Raw genomic sequence first — 23,445 nt, forward strand, 5'->3', positions numbered from 1 at the left:
TTGGAGTGCGCCTTTTCTGGCCGCACCACTTGGCCCTACAGCAGCCCTCCATCGCAGCGAGAATCAGGACGCCCGAGTGTCCTGATTCTAGTGGTAGGGGCAAGGGGTGTTCTGGGAAAGGGCCTCAATCTGTTTTAAGTGAATTTGCTTCATGAAACCTCTCTCGCTGTGTGTTTGGCTATAGTATTGCCTGTAAGGGTAAGTAGGAGAAGAAATGCAGCTGTTGTCCTGTTTTGTTCTAATGTTTCAGTGGAGGTGAGCTTTGAGAAAATCATCTGACTGTACGCATTTTGTGAAGAATAGTGTTTGACATGAAAACAGCAATTTCAGATTGATCTGGAACAGTGTGGACACATGTGCGTGTGCGTGTGTGTGCGTGTGTGTGTGTTCAGCCCCGGCACTGCACGTCTCATTCACACCTAATGATCGCAGCCTCTCACTGGCAGCCATCTCTCTTCCCAGACCAAATCCAATTACCGGGGACAATAGAAACCAGCTCCAGGCTCAGGGCTCCATCAGCTCCACTGTGCCGCTGCTCCCTGCTCCGAGACTCCTGCTGGACCCCTAATCATGTCGAGGGTCCACGAGGGCCACAAGGTGCACCTGTAGACGGACACAAGTACAAAGAGCAAAACGCGAATGCAAACACACATCAAGGGCAAATACAAACATAGAAAACACACAAACATGTACATATCAAGCCACAAAAAGATGCACGCAAATATGAATAAGGGCATGTAACCAAATAGATGTAACTGATGCAACAATTGGAAAGCCAAATGTAGCATAAGAAATTAATACAAGCAAATCAACAACAAAATCAAAATTCGGAATAATGCTGACCTCCAGTACCACAGGTTAAATTCAAGAGTTATCAATATATTCAATCTCATCCTGTGCAAGGCACGCACGCATGCACGCACACACACACACGCACGCACGCACGCACGCACGCACGCACGCACGCGTGCTTCACAGCACCACAGGGTTCATTTGGAAGTGGCTCCATCTAGTGACACAAACATGAAACAACAGGGGTTTGTTCTATCTGTGAACCGGGATAAACTCCGGAATCCTTCGCACAAACCATAAAAAACAAAAATCACAATGATGGTCACTCAAAAGAGGCATATATAGCTAAGCTTTGTTTTTGGCCTTAGAAACAGAGGCTTACAAACTATCTAACCTCAAGAGGCCATTTAGCTGCTCTGGAGCTTTCAGCACACCTTGCTTTGAAGCTTCATTTGTAAGCCAACATGGACAAAGTGCTCGAGGGGAAAATAGACAATTGAAGCACCTAGAATTCAATTTTTAACAATTATTTTATTGCATTAGAGTTCGGGATGCCTTCATGAATGTCACGGCTGGCAGTGGCCGGTGGGTATAATTTCGATAATTGTACATACTTTAAGATAACTTGTGAATTTTTCCCACCTGTGAATATCCCATCTTAACTTAAAATAACATATCATTTATTTGTTAATCATATTTTTGATTATTAATTAATACAAATCTACAATGTGAATACAGCCTTCAGACAGATGTAGCGGAGTAGAATGTGCAATATTAGTAGCAGTATAAAGTAGCAGAAAAAGGATGTATCGAAGTAAAGTACCTCAAAATTGTAGATAAGTTCTGCACTTGAGTACTTTCACTGGATTCTCTGTGGGCTCCTGACTTCAAGTGGTAACTTTTACATCACACACACTCATTTGAGCTATTCAAATATGAATTAGAGCGCAGCTTTAAGGTCACAAAGGTTTTTAACAAATGGCAAGTGGTCTTGTATTCACTCAGTCTTGGAATATGTCAACCCTAAAACACACTTACTTTTTTTTGAAGAAAGAAATAGTCTGTGAGCCATCGCTTCATTCGAAAAGGCTTCTGCAAATGCCCTTATAACTAAGTTCTAACAAACATGTCTCTAAAATATATATATTTTTAAATAAACCTTTGTGTTTGACCCATTCTCTTTTAACTAAAATGAAAAGGTCCTTTTGAACATTGTTATACTGTTTACAGTCAATGTATTTTCAGGTTTAATGAACAAACGGGTAGTTTTTTAAACTCACACAACATACATGCAGAAACGATACTATAAAGTCTAGTCTATGTTATCTGAGACTGTGATTCCTATCTCACAATCTCAATGAATTCACCATTGAGTACTCACCTGAACAGTTTTTGACGGGGTATATGATTTAATTGTAATCCTTGACCACCAACACACAGGGGTAGACATCACCTTTTGGTATCGTGTTTGGTTGTGGAGATAAGATGTAAAATGCATAATTCGGTTATGACGGAAAGTCAAATGACCGCTATGGCCACCACGAAGCATTTTTGTGATGAAAATGTTCAAAGGTCAGATTATGTTGTCCTATGTGTCATTAAAATGTGACTGATAGACAGATGTTTGTCTAAGATGTACATTAATATATGACTGTATTATTCTGTGTAGGTAATAAGGACACATTCTAACAATGTAGTGATGGAAAGAGGAGTGGCAGCACATAGAAAGCTGCCATTGCTGCAAATGTACCACGAGGAACCCTCCAAATTGGCAAGAGGGAGACATTTGGCTCGAGGACTAAAAACGCTCAATAAGGTTGCATTGACTTTCTGAAGATCCAAAAAGATGCCAGATATCAGAAAGGAAGTTGCTTAGCGCTGAGTTTTATTTTTAAATCGTCAACCGGATGTGGATGTGGTTGAATCACGTGACTTTGACATTTCGCATCACAGGCAACATGGCGAACGCCGGCAGAATGTCCGTCGACGGAGGAGAGACGATGAGAGACGCGGAGTATTCTCTCAAAAGCCCCAGGAGCGACGCAAACATTGACAGACGGCTGGTAAGTATCTGCTCTCACGCTGCGGCCTCTGCGGAGGACATGCAACTAAACAGGCGGGTTTCTACCTGCTAACGTGCGTGCGACGTAACCTCGATGACCGCTGACGTAACGGCACGTCACGTCACGACTGTCGCAGTAGCGCCAGGTGTATTGGTATTAACTAACGAGCAAACTAACTAGCGTTAGCTAACTAGCTAACTAACTAAAGTGAGCTGCCAAAGCGCTCTTAACGCTGGCTAACTTAGTGGCTTTTAGCTTTAAACTGTGGTTCGATAAACTTTATATTTTAGGACAACTTGGTACTCACAGTAATACTAGCTACATACAACAATACTTACAGACCTAATTAGACTTTCAAAGGCTACCAAACAGTAAAAGTGGAAGGTAGCTGCAGCATGTCCTTACTACGGTAAGAGATGAGGGACAAATCTATGAATGAAGATGCAATTACATTCGTCTCTAATGCAACACATTGCAAATGTGGAGCAGAACAGCAGGTGATGCAGACTTTTCAATTCTTAAATCTAGGTTTGATACATTAAATGCATCACAATCAAATAAAAAATAAAAGGTGGTTATTAAATAATGTGACAGTAAACACCTGATGCCCGGCATTTCTTGGTGGGCCGTAGTTTGCCCACCCCTGATGTAGAGGGTACTTAATATGCAAATATACAAATGTTGTGCAGATGTTATGCTGCGTGCACATAGGATGCTCGTCCTGCATTACACCATTGTGGACGGATGTATGCTGTAGCTACTTGCTTCATTAGGAGCTGACTGGGATAGAAATAGCTTTTTTTGGGGGGATCATTCATAATATTCATAATATTGAGGTGTCTTCATGACTGTACTTTCGGGGGCTGCACAACCGTTCAAGATATAAAACATAATATGTACAACTTATTTGGACGTAACACAATCAAGAGTAGTAAGTCGCTAAATATGAAGCCTCAGTATGGCACATTATTAAGTAATTATAGAGGTCGAACTGGATAAGAGCTCCTGAGAATATGCTGTACGACATGGCAGAAAAAAAAAAGCCTTTGTGAAAAATTATTTATTAAAACCTAAATAGGCAATGTGATATTGCAGTGAAACTTCATCCATTTACTTGCTAATTTAAGTACTCATTGACGTTTACTAAGTTTTATTGGAGCATTTTTCTCTTTTCCACAGACAATCACACAAACGATCGCTGGCTAACCGTCAAATCAGTCAGCCGGGGTTGTTTGTGTGATTGTGGAGCCGCTGCTCTCTCCTCTTCAAGTACCAGTGCAGACACTCGTCTGACCCGGTGTAATGATGGACGTTTTGTTTGGTTGACAGGGAGGGACTCTGATCGCGGTCGGTCTCGGTGTGGCTGCTGCAGGTCTTGCCGGTAAGAATAGTTTGATACAAGATCCATAATTTGCCATGGGGACATTTGGAAAATGTGTTTTTAAGCTGTTCTCATGCGCGTTGATCCACAGGCCGCTATGCATTCCAGCTGTGGAAGCCTCTTGGACAGGTCTTCTCTGAAACCGTCAGGAAGATGCCCTCTTCCGTGAGTGACTATTTCACCTCCCCTACATCAGTATCCAGACTTATTCCTGTTCTTTTTTTTTGTTGTGCACGTTGTAGATGGTTCAAAGAAACTCTTGAGATACCTCAGGAAAGAATATATAGAGATAAACTCTGGTGATTGAGAATCAAAGCTCTAATCCTTTTTTCTCCACAGGCGTTCTCATCATATTACAAAGGAGGTTTTGAGCAGAAGATGACCAAACGAGAGGCCAGCCTCGTTCTTGGCATCAGGTAATGAAATGTGTTGTGGTTTATAATTCTTAAATGTTCTCTGTAAGACTGTGTGTGAGTTTGAGAGCTCAGAAGAACGGGGTGATTGCTCACATTATTTGTTTTGTTTTGCCTCAGCCCAGTCAGCACTAAGGCCAAGATACGCGACGCCCATCGGAAGATCATGGTCCTGAACCATCCTGACAAGGGTGAGCTAAACTCAGTGAGACAGCTGTAGTTAGCGCTGTGCCAGTGCTGGAAAAACTTAGAGACGGTGATTTTGAAAATGATAACATGCAGACAGCTGAAGGGGAGGAGTCTGAAATAGGTGTGTTAAAGGAGTGACGTGTTTGTGTCCGTCTACGCAGGTGGGTCGCCGTATCTGGCCGCTAAGATCAACGAGGCCAAAGACCTTTTTGACAAGGAGAACCGGCGATGACCTGCACAGCTAACGGACACTTTTGAGCAACAATACTTATCTCCACATCCATTTGTCAACATTGTGAACGTATAAATATGTATATCAACCAAGGGTGACTTTGAATTGACTTGACCCTCATATACTTATTTTGAATACGCTTTTAGGTGTTATAACTAAGGGACCGGCTGGGTGAAGAGGCGCCCTCTAGTGGTAGCTGTTCTACAGCAACAAGAAATGGCTTGTATAAAGGGCACAAATGTAGTGATGTAATATATTTAAAGAGCAGGACATTGCATTACAATATTTCCATGTTTAGAAGTGGTGAAACGTTTTTTTCAATAAACCTTTTGAAAACATGTTCAGTAGTTGCGTTTGTATTGGAATGAGTGAGCTTCAGACATATAATACAAAAACACACCTCAGACAGCAATTTTAAAAAGCTTCTTTATTTGGAGGATGATGTCATATGTATATATTATTGGACGAGAGCAAGACGCAGTATTTAGCGGTTACACTTACAGCAGCAGTTATTGGTCAAAAAATACAAACCAGTCACGGCAAGTTTTGTTTGGAAAAACAAAGTGAAAATAAATAGAAAAGGGAATCGCTCCTATTCTGATGTCTGGATCAGGGAAAAGCGGCACAGGTCTGAGTCCTACGTCATGAAGGCAGCGAGCTTATGTAGAACAGCGAGGAGGTCATCGTGGAAACACTAATGTTACAACTACAAGTCCCACAGATCATTTCAGGGAACATCCAATCAGTTTTGGCTATAAATCAACATTTTTCTCCTTTTCTGCGTGTTTCCACTCCAGTAATCTATAGTCAATAATCCATGCTTTAAATGTAATATCGTATTATATTATTATTTTCATCTTAGTTTGTTACTGTTTTCCGGGGTACATCCTCAGGTTGGAGGAGGCGGAAGTAAAACCATATCTCGTTTAAGGTGGGACGTGCTCTTTGGGACTTGTGGTTGTCTCCACTAGCTGCTTTGTTTAATTGCGCGTGCGATTGAGCCCGGAGAGGTTTGCGGCCGTCACCTGACGTGTCTGGAGGTACAGGGCGCTGGAAGGCCATCTGGCCGCTGCACACCTGATATCCTGCGGCTCCGCCTGTCCAGGCCAACGAGTTCATCTTCCGTCAGGGCGGAATAAAAAGGAAGCGAGAAAGGCGAGAGGAGGCACGGACGGAAACATTGGTAACCATGTTAGCACCGTGGAGGCTCCACCCACTTAGGCGGACAAGAGGCATGCTGGGAAAGAGGAGGCGGTTTTAGCTATACTTTCAAAGAATTCTTATCCAAACATTATTTTTACAGCTGGTCCGTCGTCAACAGAGCATCCAAAGACTAAATATGAATAGTTCCAGTATTTTACAACTCAGGAAAACGGTGACGAGGGCGCCGCCGTTCCAGGGCTCTCACAGCTTCTGCTGATCACATCCAACATGTCTCCCCATCTTTCAGGAAGGGTGAGCGGTGAGGCTGATGGGAAATGTAGTCTTAATGTGGAGAAATAGCAGCGGCAGGAACAAACTGCTGGGAGACGGAAGCAACCGGTCGCAGGTTTTTCGGTAGAAGTTAATCAGCTGCCCTTCGTCAACGAGCTTCTCTAAGGCCGCTCGGGTTAACGCCCACTAGCAGTCCTGCGTGGTCCTCTCCAAGTCTTCATCCTGCTGCCCCCCTTCCTCCTCCTCCTCCTCCTCATCTTGCTCCTCTTTCTCGCTCAGCTCCTCGCCGATCACGTCCAGCCGCGCCTCCTGCCCGTTTAGCACCCTCCCCTCCTCCTCTTCCTCCTCTTCCTCCTCGTCATCGTGCAGCTCCACCTCCTGCAGCTGCAGCCGTCGCTCCTCCACCAGCAGGAGACGCTCCCTGACGGCCTCCGCCGCCGCCGCCGTGTCGCTGGGACTCCCGAAGTACTGCTCGGTCCTGAAACGACAAGGAGTTCGAGTTAGGAGTTTGTATCACACTGGGGACTCCGGAAAAAAAAAGAAAGCAGCTACAATCAATAGTTTTCAGTTATGAAGCTAGAAGAATCCTAGAAGAATATGCTGAATAAAAATCAATTATTCAAAGTTTAAAACAGTGCTAAATGTTGTATTCAGAGCTTTAATAGCAAACAACAATTTTCCATTTACAGGTATAGTGGAAAAATGTCTGCCTGAGCAGAGAATGAACTCAATCTCCCACTGTGTGTTTCAGACCCAAGGGAGTGTGTGTGTGCGTGTGTGTGCGTGTGTGTGCGTGTGTGTTTGTGTGTTCGTACCCATCAGGGAAGATAACAGGCAAGGTCAGTCTGTCCAGCAGAGTTTTCCCAGAAGAGTCGACTTCATCCAGAGACTCTGGGTCCACACATTCCTGCTGCAACACCTGAACCACAGGAAAGAAACAAACCTTTATGTACTGAAGGCAAAATGTAACGTTCAACGTCCGACAGGGTCCCCGACTGCACAATAAAAATAAAACAGTGGGGGGGGGGGGTCTGTCTCCCTCTCATCCCGGCTCACCCTCTCGGCGGCGGTGTGGAAGTTCAGGGCCAGCTCCAGTCTCTGCTGCCGCTCCTCGCCGCTGACGCTGAACTGTTTCCAGACGCGGTTGAGTCTCGGCAGGGTGTCTCCGGACGAGCGCGTCGTGCAGCGCAGGGACTGACACAGGACCACGGTCGCCTGCAGCAGCTGGCGGCCGTAGTCGTACGTGCTCTGCGGGGGGAAGAGGCGAAGACGAACGGAGAGCCGGTTGTCACTTTCATTTTAGTTGAGAGGTGACCGTTTTACATTTATTATTGGAGTATTATTGCCACGCGTTGTGGGGACGCGTCTCACCTGAGCGACGTCCACAAACTTCCTGTGTTTGTCCAACATGATCGTGGTCTCCTGAGAGTCGTCGCCCAGTCTGACGTGGGTCTTCAACAGGGCGTCTAACAGCTCGCCGAGCCACTCTACTGACTGAACACACACACACACATATATATATATATGTGTTATCTCAATACAGGAAGTAATGTACTGTACAATGTGACTACAGGTTGTTTTGTGTCCTACCTGTAAAGCGTCTTCTTCACATTTGAACAGTTGGACCATCTGTAGCATCTTCAGCCTCCTCACGTCCACCATGTCCTCACACCTGCAACACACACACACACACTTCATTCACATATCCTAACTAATAGTGTAACGTGCGGCTATATTTATCTAAAAAGTCCAAGTTGCTCCCTGATGAGCCTTAAAAAGGAAGAATAAGAGGAAGAGGAAGAGGAAGAAGAAGAAGAAGGCGAAGGCTACCTCTGCTTGCGGAGCTGCATCTCCTCCATCACGGTCTGGACGTGCTGAGCGCTGTCCTGCTGCTCCCCAGCCGGACTCTCCTCCGCCTCCTCCAGGGGCCACGGCGGCTGGGTGCACATCTGCTCCATCAGCACCCCGCCCTTCTGGCGCAGAGAGGCGAGCCCTGCCTCTGCACGGACAGACGTAGACACACGCGATGGACGACACACAAATAGAAGGAATACATTTAAAAAAAAACATTAGCATGTCAGAGGGACGAGCTTTATCGTTCGCGCAGCACGGACCGACAATCTGCAGCTTCTCCTCCAACAGCTTGAGGTTTTGTTGAATGGAAGCGCCGTCGGCTGGAGCCACGTCAGCACAGAGCATGCCCAGCAGGCCGTCCAGCTGCTGGGACAACTGCAGAGCAGAGAGAGCGGACTTCGTTCAGAACAAGTAGCACGCACTTTGGGTTTCATGCCACATTCTGTAGTTAACCATGGAAAGTTCTGCTTTTAGTTTGTGATTTTTTTTTACCTCCGTCTACAGTCTTTGTGCTAAGCTAGGCTAAATAGCCTACCTCTGTACTAAAAAGTGTTTTTGTTTTCACACACAACACAGATTCCAGTCTGTACATCCAGCACAAACGGCAAACCGTGTGCGTGCACGTACGGTTGAGTGTCTGCATGCGTGCACGTGTGTGTGCGTACCTCCTGCGTGGTGCCGTGGAAGCCCTGCGCCGCCTGCAGGACGTGCTGCCGGCCCTCCAGCTGAGCCGCCTGCTGGTAGCAGACGTCGCTCAGCTGCTGCTGCAGCGCCTTCAGCTCCACCACCTCCTCCTCCTCCCCGGCGCTGAGCAAGGCGGTGATCTGCTGGTTCAACTCCACGTACACCGCGAACCACTCCTGCACAAAGACACACACAGAACGGAGCCCGTTGAAGGTTTATAATATTTAGCCAGAGCGGAAATATCTGTAAAAACGCCACGAAAAAGGGGTTTTCAAGATGAGTTTGACACGTTAGGAAATAAATGTATCGGCATTCTTGCTGAGAAGATTGAGACCCTCCTTTAGATTTGTGTGTCCAATGTGAAGCTGGAGTCGAGAAACACTTGTAGCATGAAACACTCATGTAGCATGATTGTGTGTGTGTGTGTGTGTGTGTGTGTCCGATGCGTTGCTTTACACTGTGCTGGCTCTCGATCTCCTCGTGTTTCTGCTGCAGAGCCTGAGCCGCTCGCGACGAGTCCCCGATGGCCTGCTGAGTCTTCAACAGCTCTGAACCTGGACCCTGCAGCCAGGTGACCACCTGAGAGGAAGAGGAAGGGGAAAGAACACACAACTCACAATTAGGGATCTGCTTTAAAACAGACAGAAATGTCTACCGGGAGACGTGATGTTGGTGGTGAGGATCTCCTTCAGCCTCGGGGAGTCTGTGAGCTGCAGTGCAGCAGAGTGACCAGCAGGGGGCTCAGCCTCTCTCTCTGCGACGGCCACCACTTCACATCGTTTACTCAGAGGTTCACTGCCCACACATCTATTCTTTCGTAAATAGTTTACAATTATAATCATTATGAAATAGTTTTCCACAAATATATTTATATTTCACATTAAAGCCAACTGAAATAGAAAAAGTCAAAACAGTAGAAGCATGTAGGGGATGGGGAATTAAATACAAAAATAAACCGTATCAAATTATAACTGAATCTTATTAATTGGGTAATAAAGTTATTAAGTTGGAGGAGACACGAGAAACGCATTTTAAAAACAGGAAGGTCAGAATGGGAGCACCACATACTACACAGTGCAGTATCATCCAGATGTGTGTGTCAGTGGTATCATGATTTAATTGTATTTATCAGGTCAGGGATGCTTTAAAGAGCAGACACGCACATATATCCACTGTTCGATCCAGAAGTAGGCCACCCCCTCCCCCCCTCCCCAACCCCCCCCTCAAATCCTCCAGGCTAGCGACCAACATGGTTTGGTTCCCATGGCAACCCCGGGCTCATCTCCAAGACAGTGGTGTTACCCATCAGCCCCTGCGGCTGCAGGAGCCCCAGTAACCACAGAGGAGTCTATTTCTACAGAAGGGCCGCTCACTGATACCGCTGCTGAGGGTCAAAGGTCAAAGACTGGATGATAAAAGAATCGGGGAAAGACTCCGGAGGCGACTGTAGCCGTGGATACGGCACTACATGTGGACACACGGGGGGGGAACAGCTAGTCGGGCTGCGTCTAAAAAGGTTTTTACAAACAATTCCACCTACCATTAATGTCTCAGCCATGTTTTAGTCTCGCTGCAAAAATAAAGCCCAATCTTGAATCATCCCCAAGGTTGAAAAAACTAAAAAAAGCGAGACTCTGGCCCAAAATGTGAAACAAAACAGCATTTTGACACGTGATTTATAGACGGAGACAGAGAGCTACAGCTGTGTGTGTGTGTGTGTGTGTGTGTGTGTGTGTGTGTGTGTGTTACCTGCATGACCTTGGCGTGGATCTCGTCCAGCTGGGTGCGTTTGTTTCGCTGCCTGCAGAGCTCCTGGTATCTGGTGTACTGCTCCCTGAGCGAGTCCAGCAGCTTCATCACCTGAGGCTGGGCCAGCAGCTCCTCCTCCATGGGACACCAGGCTGGACCTGGAGGTCAGAGGTCAGAGGAGGGGGCAGGCGTGAGGAACTGCAGGAGGTTAGGGGGTTACAGTACGGGACGTCCCCTTATCTCTGGTCTGATTGTACAAAGTGGTTCCTTTTTATGACATTAAAAGTATATATATATATATATATATATATATATATTTTAACTCGTCAGAGAAGAGGCGCCTTTCCTGGAGCGATTTAGACGTCTGTCACTCCTACGTCTCGTAACAAAGGTCAAATATGACACTGCAGCCTTATGTGTTTGTGTTGAACATGTCAACCTTAATCTGCTGCCTCCACTCTCAGGCTTTCCAACAGATTTTTGGAAACCAGGCTGCAGGGACATGCCACCAGGTCCAGCACTGACGCTGGTTGACTCTAGCAGGCCACGCAGCACCCTCGCCCGCAGCTCAGAGAGAAAATCATGCACCGAACGACACAACAGACCTCCCTCCATCCCTCCCTCCAGACGTCGGAACCTGACTAACACAGTGACACCTGGATGACTGACAGCTGCTTCCTCACCTCCCGGGCCGCCTCCTCCCTCGGTGCCGTTGAAACGCCGCTGCTGCAGCTCCGACAGCAGCTCATGACCTGCAGACAGACAGAGAGATAGAAAAGACAGACAGAGAGGGGTGGGGGGGGGATGGGTGAGATTTAAAAGCCCGTTCTACAAAAAGCATCTGAAACAATACCGCGTCAGTGTTTGTGTACATGCTGCAGAGGGAGGAGGGTGGCACCGTGGACAAAGACCCCCTTTCTCCTCCCCGCAGACACAGGCCGCTCAGTACAGTGAACGCGGCTCATCCACGCGTCCATCGTTTATCCATCGCTCATCCAGCCCCGGCGTCCATTTAGCCCCGGGACATGGTGGCAGCCGACGGAGCAGCAAAGCCCTCCTCCTCCCCTCCGCTCACATCCTCAGAGTTAAGCCCTTGCAGTCACCTCTGAACCCCAGGCCGTCTTTTTAAATAAGCTTTTTTGTGTGTGTTGCTTTTACTGACACAAGCGTTTGTCACACATGTTGTGTTCAAGGACCGTCGGAAAGACAAAAATCTGATGATGAGGATGATGATGTTTTGTTTTTTTGCAAATGGAGTATAAATCCTCCAGCAGCAGGTCTACATCGACGCTGATTTAACCAGCTGCCCTGCAGCATCTCTGCAGCCCTGCAGCATCTCGACGGGGAGAAAAAAATCCAGCGTCCTCGTTCCCAGTAGCACTGCAGTGGATGGACAGTATCTTTCAAATAAAACAATTGGTCTAAGAGGGGCAAAAAAGAGAGGAGATGAGATTTACCGGTCTGAAGGACAGTCTCAGGGTCGAAGGACGGCAAGAGGGCGCAGTCAGCTGATCTGCAGAGGGCAGAGAGACACGCAGTCTTACTATTGGTACACATTTAACTGTAGTGTGTGGCCGTGTGTGTGTCCGTGTGTGTGTGTCCGTACTTTTCCTTGTCCACCGCGCTGCCCTTGTCGCTGTCGTTGATAATCATCAGCTCGTCCAGCAGCGACGTCGACTCCTTGGTGAACTTCTCGAAAACCTGCGACAAATGAAACGGACGTCAACGAACGGGGGAAGAAAAATGTGTGTAAAATGTCGAATACGTGTTATGAAAACACTGACCAGCCTCTTGTTGAGCCAGTCGTTGTGGTCGTAGTCCAGACTTCCCCCGAAATCGTCCGTCAGCTGACAGGGTTCAATGTAACGAGTCAACTTATTGGCCGACACCAGGATCACCTGAAGGGAAGCACAGACACAGTGAGACACCAATTCACCACACACTGCCAACACAGCATGATGGGTCAGCATTATTACGATCAGATAGTCACATTAAGAGTGGCTCTTATTAAATACACATCTCAGGAGATTAGACATGTTTGCACTGTGCATCGGGTTCTCTGGGCTGTGAAACACAAAAGAGCTCTGAAGGAAACTACCGGATCCGCCGCTTGAGTTCGCCGGCCAACGCGTTCCAAAAAATAAACCACCATGCGACTTCAAGAGGAGGGAACCGGAACTGCAACAACGCGTAATCACTTGCAGGTTTCCAGGACTCATTCCTGCATCACCACTATCCCTTCTCTACAGTTTCTACAGGAGCCCAGAAGGGACAAAACCAAACAACTGGCTCCACATGTGGGGGCTTATTGCGATTTTCTAAACGTTTGCGTGAGCCACCGTAGTTTGCCTGCTCGCTCGGAGGAGTTTCAGTCGGTCGTCAATCGACCACCGCAACCGCTCGATGGCGACAAAACGCACGCGCTGCACCTTTAATTATTTCTCCACACACGCAAGTTGTTTGTATTCTTGCATCCTCGGACGAGAGCGAGGGAGGGGAGGAACGGAACATGTGTGCATGCAGCTGGGACGCACAAACAAAGTTCCCTTTAATTAAAAAAAAAATATAAAAATACCAGCTGTTCATACCAGCGCTGCTCACAGATCACTGCATTTTCTACCGATCCAGCAGAGGTCATGGATCTCGAGACGTGCTTCTCCTCCAGCCTCCCAGAGCAACTTCTAAATCTGGAGATAGAGAGCTCACTGTCCATCAGCAGCCTGCGAGCTGTTCCTGAACTGGTTTTTTTTTGCAGAAGACCGTCTCGTAAGTTGAGCTTACATTGAGGCAACGTTTGTGTGGCCGCCTGCACATTTGATCTTTTCACATCATCACTCGACTCTTATGGCCGGTTTGCTTTACACACCAACGTGGACCGTCAGACAGCTGGTCGCGAGCCGCTCTTCCTGCTGTCGCTGCAGCAGATGCTGTCGGAGAAATTGGACTCTGCTCAGTGTGTGTGTGTGTGTGTGTGTGTGTGTGTGTTTATTCAAACGGTAGGTCAGACTCTTGAGCAGCTGTACGACACACACCCCACTGTGACATTTACAACCTCTCCATAGTTTAGATGAGTCACATTTCAACAGCGTCACCAGAATCTCCCTTCCAGCAGCTGTGTGTGTGTGTGTGTGTGTGTGTGTGCGCTCACACTTTAAAACAAGGTGAAGAAGACGAGTCCTCCAACAGATGTAAATAACACACCCGACATTACACTGTTGCTATTCACTGGCCGACTCCTAAATGTCGGAGCGTCTGTGAAAACGCACTGAAAGTCTATTACGAGCAGCAACTTTACAAGTTGCCGCACACCCACCAACTTGTGTCCCGGTTACCGTGGCAACAACCATAGAGCCAACACGGCTGCAGAAATTTGGGTCACAGCGACTACTGATCTCTATCAGTAAACCCATCTGTTGTAATAGAGGAGGAGGCTGGCCGAAAACCACGAGACACACACACACACACACACACACACACACACACACACACACACACACGCGCACACACACACACACACACACACGACCCTGGTTCAGGTTTCCGGCAGCAATCAGCCCAGTTAATGATGCTCAAGGTTATCATAACTGGCTCAGTTTATCTCTTGGTTTGATATCAGTTAAGCAACACAAATCAAGTGTGTGTGTGTGTGTGTGTGTGTGTGTGTGTGTGTGTGTGTGTGTGTGTGTGTGTGTGTGTGTGTGTGTGCGTGCTTTTGGACCAAAATGTCGTCACAAGAGCAAATACTGAAAACACAGAGAGGTGCTTTGTCTCTGCGGTTATCTCTAAAGTTGGATGAAACCCGGGGTTTTCACACCGGTTCTTCTAGTTCAGATCGGATGTAAACATCGGTGGCCTTTTAGACGTGGTGGGACAACAAGGGAATGATATGAAAGCCGGTACTGTCTGGGGAAGTGGGGGTCAAAAGGTGGAGCAGAATACTTCTTAACAACTGGCTGAGAAGTGGGGAATCAACACACTGCCAAACCAGGCGGCAACCTCCGGTTCTGAAAAGTGACGCCAATGCAGAAGTGCCTTTCAGTGCATTCTCTCTCATGGCCACCAGGGGGCGACGCCTCTGGTTGTATAGAAGTCCATGAGAAATTGACTCTACTTCTCTCTTGATTTATTCCCTCAGTAAACATTGTAAACATGAGTTTATGTCTCAATCTCTAGTGTCAAGTCTTCTTCAATACAGCATGATGTTCTTTTAGTAAATGATGCTCATTTAGAGTCAAACAGACCATAAAGCAGGGTATGCCTTAGGGCGGGGCTACAAGGTGAGTGACAGGTCGCTACCACAACTGTATACGGTGTTCCCGAGTGGCTCCCCCGCAGTCCAAATATGATCACTTCCATTCACTGGTTGCCAAAATCCAAGATGGCGACGGTGAAAATGCCGAACTCAAGGCTTCAAAGCGGCAGTCCAGGAACCAATGGGTGACGTCGCGACGTCTACGTCCACTAAATATATACTATGTATGAGCCAAACCGTGGTGGGAAACATTAATAACAGGCGACAACGGCCACTTTGAGCCACAGACGGCTCGCCGGTCCCCAGAACGCACTTGGATTCAGCCAAAAAGAATGTGAAAGAATGTAACTTCAGCACCACTTTCTTCCACTGTTGTCGGTCCCACACCAGTTTACTTGCTCATACGCCCTTAAAAACAACAGCATGGTCATCCATCCATTAGTTGCTGCGATGTTTAAATCTAGACATAAGTGGTGGACCAGCAGCGGGCCGACATTGCCGTCTTTAGAGCCGTGCCACTAGCGCGGCTACAAAATTACATATTTGCTCCCTGTGTTGCTTATTTTAATGACAAACTACATCTGAAACGTTTCAGTCCGTAAAAAAAAACCCACACAAGGAGAGTTCAGGTCAGGAAAGCCCCATGTGACAGGTTGTTAAGTTCCCACAGAAGGAAAGGCGAATACATCTTTGAAGCGGCGGCTGAGAGACTCACCTCGAAGCCCAGGCGGTCTTTCTCCTTCCAGAAGCAGAAGTGCGTGACCTTCTTGTCCCAGAATTCATCTGGCTTCACCACGCAGACCAGCGACACCTCGGCCGGAATCACGTTCTGAAACGGCACCGGTTAGAGTCGTTGCTTTTCTCTCTCTCGGCTTTTTCAAAACACACAACTGGCATGAAGTAATTCATGTCACCCTCGGGGGTCCATAACACGTGATTGTACCTGCAACATGAGCACCACCGTCTTCACGATGTTCCACTGAGACTTCCGCCCGTCCACGATGACGGTGAAACCCCGAGCCTTACACTTCTTACTGAGAGAGAGAGAGAGAGAGAGAGAGAGAGAGAGAGAGAGAGAGAGAGAGAGAGAGAGAGAGAGGAGGGGTCATTTCAGTTATGAAACCATTGGACTCAAGTCGAGTCATAACCGATACCGTATCCAAAGTTAGAAAAATATGACTTACAAATATGTTATTGGCCCGTAGTTCTGGATATTATTATTAAAATATTTAAAAAAAAGTAGATCTAATCATATTGGACCCCACATTGATGTATTTGCTACATCATTATTGTATAGTGTAACACCAGCTCCTAAGGGTGCTGCCTTATGAGTTGATTGTAGCCTGGATGTTTCTTGTTTTTAATGAAGCCCACTTTGACCTACAGGAATGTCAAACAGCGCGTGTTACGTGTTGTGGAGGAAACAAATTCCTGACAAGTGATAACGAGTCGAAGACATCTGCCGACATCTTTATTGCCGGAATAAAAAAAAGGGATAAATCACTCGTCAAGCTGCCAAAAAGAAACAGGTTGTTTATAGAGACCGTCATGATGTGGAGCTCAAAAATTGGACTGAAAATAAATGTATGATCGAGATGTGTGCGACTGAAAAAAACATTTATTTGAATGTGTCACTTTCACGGAAGAAAAGTCTTCGCGGATGGGAACTCTCATTTCGGACCAGAGAGAGTTTTGATATCTTCACAAGCAGCTGTTGGAAAGAGAGGGCTTATCTAATAATCAGGGTGGTCTGATGTTCGGGCCAATGTGAGATGTAATAAAGCGGAATCATCCTTTAAGCCCCTTGAAAGTACAGCTGAACATGCTGGGTTCAGACCCGGGCCCGGAGCCGAGATACAAAGACCCGGCAGCGACTCAGGGACGAGTTGACCCCGAACATACCTGGGGATGCTGAGCAGGTAGTCCAGTGTGGCGCTGAGCTCCTCCATGCTGGTCTGGTCGGAGCTGAGCGGGATGGTCAGGATCAAACCACTGCGCCGGTCTTTGCCCCCTGAAGAGAGACGGGTCAGAAGATTACTGACCGAAGGGCATGTCAAGTGAGATTATAGAGTCCTCACATGTAGACATGTTGCATCATGCTCTGTGTGTGTGTGTGTGTGTGTGTGTGTGTGTGTGTGTGTGTGTGTGTGTGTGTTTTACCTGACAGAAAGGCCAGTTTCTTCTTAAGGATGGGGAGCATGGTGGTTGCTTCCCCGGTAACGTTGGACATCTGGAGGCAGACAAACACAACGATTAAAAAGGAGGAGGGTTCACATTGTATTCAGTTAAAGTCGACCCTAATGAGACACTTTTTGGTTGCTGCAATTTGTCCTCCTGTAAGTCCACAAGTCCAGACACTAGTCCACAATCTTAGTCATTAGTCCACATGCTCAGACACACTAGTCCACGTGCTCACACACACTAGTCCACATGCTCACACACACACTAGTCCACATGCTCACACACACTAGTCCACATGCTCACACACTAGTCCACATGTTCACACACTAGTCCACATGCTCACACACTAGTCCACGTGCTCACACACTAGTCCACATGCTCACACACTAGTCCACATGTTCACACACTAGTCCACGTGCTCACACACTAGTCCACATGTTCACACACTAGTCCACATGCTCACACACTAGTCCACGTGCTCACACACTAGTCCACATGCTCTCACACACTAGTCCACATGCTCTCACACACTAGTCCACATGTTCACACACTAGTCCACATGCTCACACACACTAGTCCACATGCTCACACACACACTAGTCCACATGTTCACACACACTAGTCCACATGCTCACACACTAGTCCACATGCTCACACACTAGTCCACATGCTCACACACACTAGTCCACATGCTCACACACTAGTCCACATGCTCACACACACTAGTCCACATGCTCACACACTAGTCCACATGCTCACACACTAGTCCACATGTTCACACACTAGTCCACATGCTCACACACTAGTCCACATGCTCAGACACTAGTCCACATGTTCACACACTAGTCCACATGCTCAGACACTAGTCCACGTGTTCACACACACTAGTCCACGTGCTCACACACTAGTCCACATGCTCACACACTAGTCCACATGCTCACACACTAGTCCACCTGCTCAAACACTAGTCCACGTGCTCACACACTAGTCCACATGCTCACACACACTAGTCCACATACTCACACACTAGTCCACATGCTCACACACTAGTCCACATGTTCACACACACTAGTCCACATGCTCACACACACTAGTCCACATGCTCACACACTAGTCCACATGCTCACACACACTAGTCCACATACTCACACACTAGTCCACATGCTCACACACTAGTCCACATGTTCACACACACTAGTCCACATGCTCACACACACTAGTCCACATGCTCACACACTAGTCCACATGCTCACACACACTAGTCCACGTGCTCACACACTAGTCCACATGTTCACACACACTAGTCCACATGCTCACACACTAGTCCACATGCTCACACACTAGTCCACATGTTCACACACTAGTCCACATGTTCACACACTAGTCCACATGTTCACACACTAGTCCACATGTTCACACACTAGTCCACATGCTCACACACTAGTCCACATGTTCACACACACTAGTCCACATGCTCACACACTAGTCCACATGCTCACACACTAGTCCACATGCTCACACACTAGTCCACATGCTCACACACTAGTCCACATGTTCACACACTAGTCCACATGTTCACACACTAGTCCACATGCTCACACACACTAGTCCACATGTTCACACACTAGTCCACATGCTCACACACTAGTCCACATGCTCACACACTAGTCCACATGCTCACACACACTAGTCCACATGCTCACACACACTAGTCCACATGCTCACACACTAGTCCACATGTTCACACACTAGTCCACATGAGCTCACACACTAGTCCACATGAGCTCACAGCTGTGTGCTACCTGTCTCTCACTGGTCAGATGACTACTGGGTCACCATCACTGTACAGCTCAAACACACTAAAGTAGGAGATGAGTATTTTGGAAACAGCTCAGGGATTTTCCAGAAGGATTTTCTCTTTGCTGGCATTTCTCCCAACAGATTCAGATTCTCTGCTTCACATTCAGCAGCGTGTGATGTTTTGTTGTCGTCCGTTTCATCAGCCGGTTTAAAGAAGGAACGCCGCCAATCTGACTTTTTCAGTCCAGATAGCGATAGCGGTTCCTGAGCTTTGAGTATCAGCCGACATGGAGAACCAATCCGATACCAGTGTTCAATGAGCTGTACGTCTCTCTGTGTGGAAGTGAATCGTGTTTTTATGCATCAGGGTCGACTTAAAGTTTGCTTTCCTGACTTTGCAAAAGTAAATACAAGAAACGTAATTGTTGTCAACACAGATGTTGGTTTGATGTCTGTTTCTCTCGCTACACTTTGCTGGTTTAAATTTCCATTGTTTTACTATGCAATGATAGATACTGGTTTATATACTGGTGTCTTATTCATTGTTTTGAGAGTTAGACATTGCTAGGTGGACTTCGTTACCTTTGGAAAGAGCCAGTCCAGTCTTTATGCTAAGCTAACCGTCTCCAGAGCGTTTTCAATCTTCTCATCCAGCTTAAAGCAAGAAAAAAAAAAAAAATATATATATATATATATATATATATATATATATATATATATATATATATATATATATATATATATATATATATATATATTTAAATGATTTACTATTCCTTTTGAAATATTTCAGTTTGACTATTGTTGATATTGTCTACTGTGATTATCATTATTATTAATAACCATTCAGTCCAGTTCATTCACTGGTTATAATTTGGGACGCAGTTTGATATTGTACATGCATTTAACGATCATTATCTCCTCCTTTTATTACATTTGTTTCTACTTTTACTTTATATATATATATATATATATATATATATATATATATATATATATATCTTATAGTATGTGCTTATACAAATAATGTATTAATATTATGTTATACCATATCTATGGTCGTATGGAGCATTTCAGGCACAAACGTTTTCTAAATCTTGTCCTGACACAACTTCGAAACAATGGAAATACTGGATTTGCGACAATCCCAGACTGATCATTTTATCTCAGCTTTTGTTTTGGAGTAATGTTATGTCTATGGCCCTCATGTTTACGTCGATGATATTTTTCTGACCATTCTTTGATGTTTATATGATATTGGAGTTGACTTATTAATAAATACAACCCCAAAGTTTAACCATTTGTGTTTCTGTTTAAGTGATGGATAATATTTGTTATAGATACATACTTACAACCCAGACAGAGTTCTCAGGGGCTTTAAATATTTGTATGTTTACTTGTATTTACTATTGTTCTGCAGAACTTCAATTCCATTATTTGATACAAGTGTTATTATGACCCATCAGTCGTATTGTTAGTGGTAATACATGAGTCTGGTTACTGCAGCACCAGGCAGTCTTGCTGCAGGGCATCATCTTCATCCTCCTCCTCCTCAGCCTGCCTGCCTGCGGCCTGGCTGCAGCGGCAGGACGGCCCGGCACGGCTCAGTTTGCCTCGGTTTTCCTCGGCTTGGTTCGGCTCGGTTCGGCTCGGCCCACAGACACAATGACCTACATTCAGCGGCTGAAGGCTGCGGCTCTAACGCAGCCTCGCCTCACGCGACCCCGCACGCAGTATCGACAACTTTGGGATCGATCAACAATAAGTATTGATCGGGCGGCTCTCCTTACCTTTCAGTTAAATCTGCAGCATTATCCTGTCCCGATTTTTTCTTCTTCTTCTCCTCCCTGTCCTCCTCCCGTTCTCCTACCGTGTCTCTCCTTCTCCTCTTCTGCTGCTCTTCCTCTCCTCCTCCTCCTCCTCTTTCTCCTCTCCGGTTGGTTTGTCAGCGGATTTTAAATCTGTTTTCCATTAAACATTGCACATCCCAGTTTGCTCTCCGATAGCTTTGAACAACAGTGGACGCACACAGGGAGCAGGCGGTGTGGCTCGCGACTATGCGCAGCCGCAGTGAAGCCCAAACGAGGAGTGCGACTTCCGGTAAAGCGACATTCAAAGTAAAAGCCTGGAGGAGCCGCAGACGAACACGTTTACGATGAAGAAGCTGGAGGGCGGAATAGCATGCATCATATCTAATGGCCATTTTATATTACATGTCTTATCCATATTTATATTTGTTTAAAAAAATCGTCTTGAATTAATTAATTTTATTTATTTTAATATTTTAGTCTCGCATGTGTCGTTTTACAACATTTTAGTGACTTTTTGTATTTTACCTTAGAATATACCTTAGTATGTTCCTTTAGATCATTTGTAAGCATGCAGAATAATAAAAAGTGAAGATAATATCAATATTACAAGAAAAAAAAGGTACTAAACATGTAATATACAGACTCATAAGAGACATTCAAAGCAATAAAATGGGGGATATTAACTTAATACTTGTAATATAGGGCCACGGCATCTCAGCAAATGTGCCATATCCAGTGGTGCAATAGCTCACAGCAATTACATATTTTCTATTTATGTATAGATTACTGTATGATGTGCAAATGCACCGTCAGGATTGCTACTTCATTTTGTTGTACTCTGTGCAATAAAGGAATTATATTCTAAGTGTCTCAATAATAATGATCATTTCAATCATTTATTGTTTTTAGAGTGACTTTGGAACATATATCTAGGGACCACGGATAAAATATAGCCTCCTGGCTAACTTAGTGAGTTGCATGGTCTCCATTTAATAAACCAATGTATAAACATACCAAAAGTAAACAGTCACACTACAGCGGGCCTGCTTGGCTGTAGTGGTTTTTTAATAGAAAGTCAAACTGTTGGACAAACCAAAGTATTAGTCAGATTAAGTTATTGACTTGACCTGATTATGGCACTTAAAGAAAAGTCAAAATATCTATAGGAACATATAAATAAATGTACAGCTAGTGTTGTCTGCCCTAATTCACTACAGCATGTTAGTATATATTCAGTTTTATTTTGTGTGCCTTTTGTGTGGCTTGTGGTGAAAGCCCGCGGCTTCATGAAGCTGGAACCACGTTTCCGGGGCGGAGCTACATCCAGACAAGCCACGCCCATACCGTTCAGCCCACTGAGAAGTTCAGGTACCCTCAGAAACGGCACTATCCGACTTCCAGTATCAGATTTATGTTCAAATGAAAACACTAAGCCCTACATTTTTTAAATCATTAAGTCAACAAGCAATACACTATAATATAGAGGTTTTTGAATAACTCCATTTTGATTTTTTTAGAATCAGAATCAGAAACCATTTATTTGCCAGGAATGTTTACACAAACAAGGAATTTTTCTAGGCAGAAGGTGCAAACATTAGACACGAGATGTTAGACGAGACAAACAACAATCAACGACAACAACAGTGCAATGATACTAAATCAAACAAGATAAAGTGCTCAGACAAACAGATAACGTTAATGTAAGTGTATGTTAAAGTGACATGTGTGTTTAAGTTAAAGTGACGTGTGTTTAAGTTAAAGTGTATGTTAAGTGGCATGAGTGTTTATATATGAAGTGTGCAGGGGAGTGACCGGTAAGAGGTAAGAAAAAAAGAGGAAAGAAAAGAATGAAAAAATAGTCCAAAAAATAGTCCGAAAAATAGTCCGAAAAATAGTCCTGGCGGTGAAAAAATTAATGATTAATTTATTCATCACATTAAATATATAGCCTACATATCCATATGCTTCTTCATCGTAGTAGTAGAAACCAAACAATACATTATTTATATACAAAACTAAAAAGTCAAGTATATATTACCCCCGTCTGAATCTTCTAATGCGGCATTTCTGCTGCTGACACCACTGCTCCTGCTACAGGAGCTAAATAGGTAACTACGTTCACCTTAAAGTCACTTTGTGTTCCATATTACTTTCCACCTTCATGTATATGCTGAGATTGATTGTCACATTCATGTTCATCATCTCAAGTGCACCAATGTTTCAAACTCAGTGGAAACATAATAAACTAGGTCTAAAGCAAGTGAAGCAAACTGCATTAGGATTTTAAACATCCATTTTAAAGCTCTGCTGCTTTTAAAGGAACAGTGTGTATGATTTAGGTGTATTTATGGGAAGAAATGGAATATAATATTCATAACTATGCTTTTCTTAGTGTATTATGACCCAAAACTATATAAAAAAAAAAGAGCTTAGAATGAGCCGATTCTATCAACCTATAGAGTGGGTCCTCTGCAAAGAGTGTGCCATGGGGCGCTGCCATGAGCCTACAGTAGCAGAGAATAGACAAACCAAACACCGGCTTTTTGTGTTTTTACGGTACCCAAAGACCACCATATTCTCCGACATGCTGGTAAAGGAGTGGGTGAGCGG

At 45.3% G+C, this 23,445-nt stretch overlaps 2 protein-coding genes across 2 annotated transcripts; one reads left to right on the forward strand and one right to left on the reverse strand.

Moving 5' to 3' along the window:
• Positions 1-2,748: 2,748 nt before the first annotated feature.
• LOC306747783 (dnaJ homolog subfamily C member 15-like) lies at positions 2,749-5,400 on the forward strand. The gene is made up of 6 exons (XM_079230882.1): positions 2,749-2,855; positions 4,185-4,236; positions 4,328-4,401; positions 4,576-4,652; positions 4,770-4,840; positions 5,000-5,400. Exons 1-6 carry the CDS (start codon positions 2,751-2,753, stop codon positions 5,068-5,070), a joined length of 450 nt encoding a protein of 149 aa, XP_079087008.1. The 5' UTR covers positions 2,749-2,750; the 3' UTR covers positions 5,071-5,400.
• Positions 5,401-5,508: 108 nt separating this feature from the next.
• On the reverse strand, positions 5,509-20,902 carry sestd1 (SEC14 and spectrin domains 1). The gene is made up of 19 exons (XM_079231310.1): positions 20,815-20,902; positions 17,204-17,273; positions 16,946-17,054; positions 15,987-16,077; positions 15,759-15,872; positions 12,576-12,689; positions 12,398-12,492; positions 12,249-12,304; positions 11,475-11,543; positions 10,792-10,949; positions 9,499-9,621; positions 9,024-9,218; positions 8,619-8,733; positions 8,335-8,503; positions 8,095-8,176; positions 7,876-7,998; positions 7,561-7,752; positions 7,320-7,423; positions 5,509-6,982 (listed from the first exon to the last, which is right to left on the reverse strand). Exons 2-19 carry the CDS (start codon positions 17,271-17,273, stop codon positions 6,691-6,693), a joined length of 2,271 nt encoding a protein of 756 aa, XP_079087436.1. The 5' UTR covers positions 20,815-20,902; the 3' UTR covers positions 5,509-6,690.
• Between the last annotated feature and the right edge of the window lie 2,543 nt (positions 20,903-23,445).

The sequence above is a fragment of the Taurulus bubalis genome (assembly GCF_910589615.1).
Source record: "Taurulus bubalis genome assembly, chromosome: 15".
NCBI lineage: Eukaryota > Metazoa > Chordata > Actinopteri > Perciformes > Cottidae > Taurulus > Taurulus bubalis.

What these genes read in the sequence shown, in the direction of transcription:
- sestd1 (XM_079231310.1), bottom strand. Translation starts at nt 17,273, where the DNA reads ATGTCCAACGTTACCGGGGAAGCAACCACCATGCTCCCCATCCTTAAG. An exon ending in AGCGCGGTGGACAAGGAAAA is followed by an intron (nt 12,305 to 12,397) that starts GTACGGACACAC and finishes TGCCCTCTGCAG; the next exon opens with ATCAGCTGACTGCGCCCTCT. An exon ending in TGAGACTGTCCTTCAGACCG is followed by an intron (nt 11,544 to 12,248) that starts GTAAATCTCATC and finishes GTCTGTCTGCAG; the next exon opens with GTCATGAGCTGCTGTCGGAG.
- LOC306747783 (XM_079230882.1), top strand. Translation starts at nt 2,751, where the DNA reads ATGGCGAACGCCGGCAGAATGTCCGTCGACGGAGGAGAGACGATGAGA. An exon ending in AGCCTCGTTCTTGGCATCAG is followed by an intron (nt 4,653 to 4,769) that starts GTAATGAAATGT and finishes GTTTTGCCTCAG; the next exon opens with CCCAGTCAGCACTAAGGCCA. An exon ending in CCTGAACCATCCTGACAAGG is followed by an intron (nt 4,841 to 4,999) that starts GTGAGCTAAACT and finishes CCGTCTACGCAG; the next exon opens with GTGGGTCGCCGTATCTGGCC.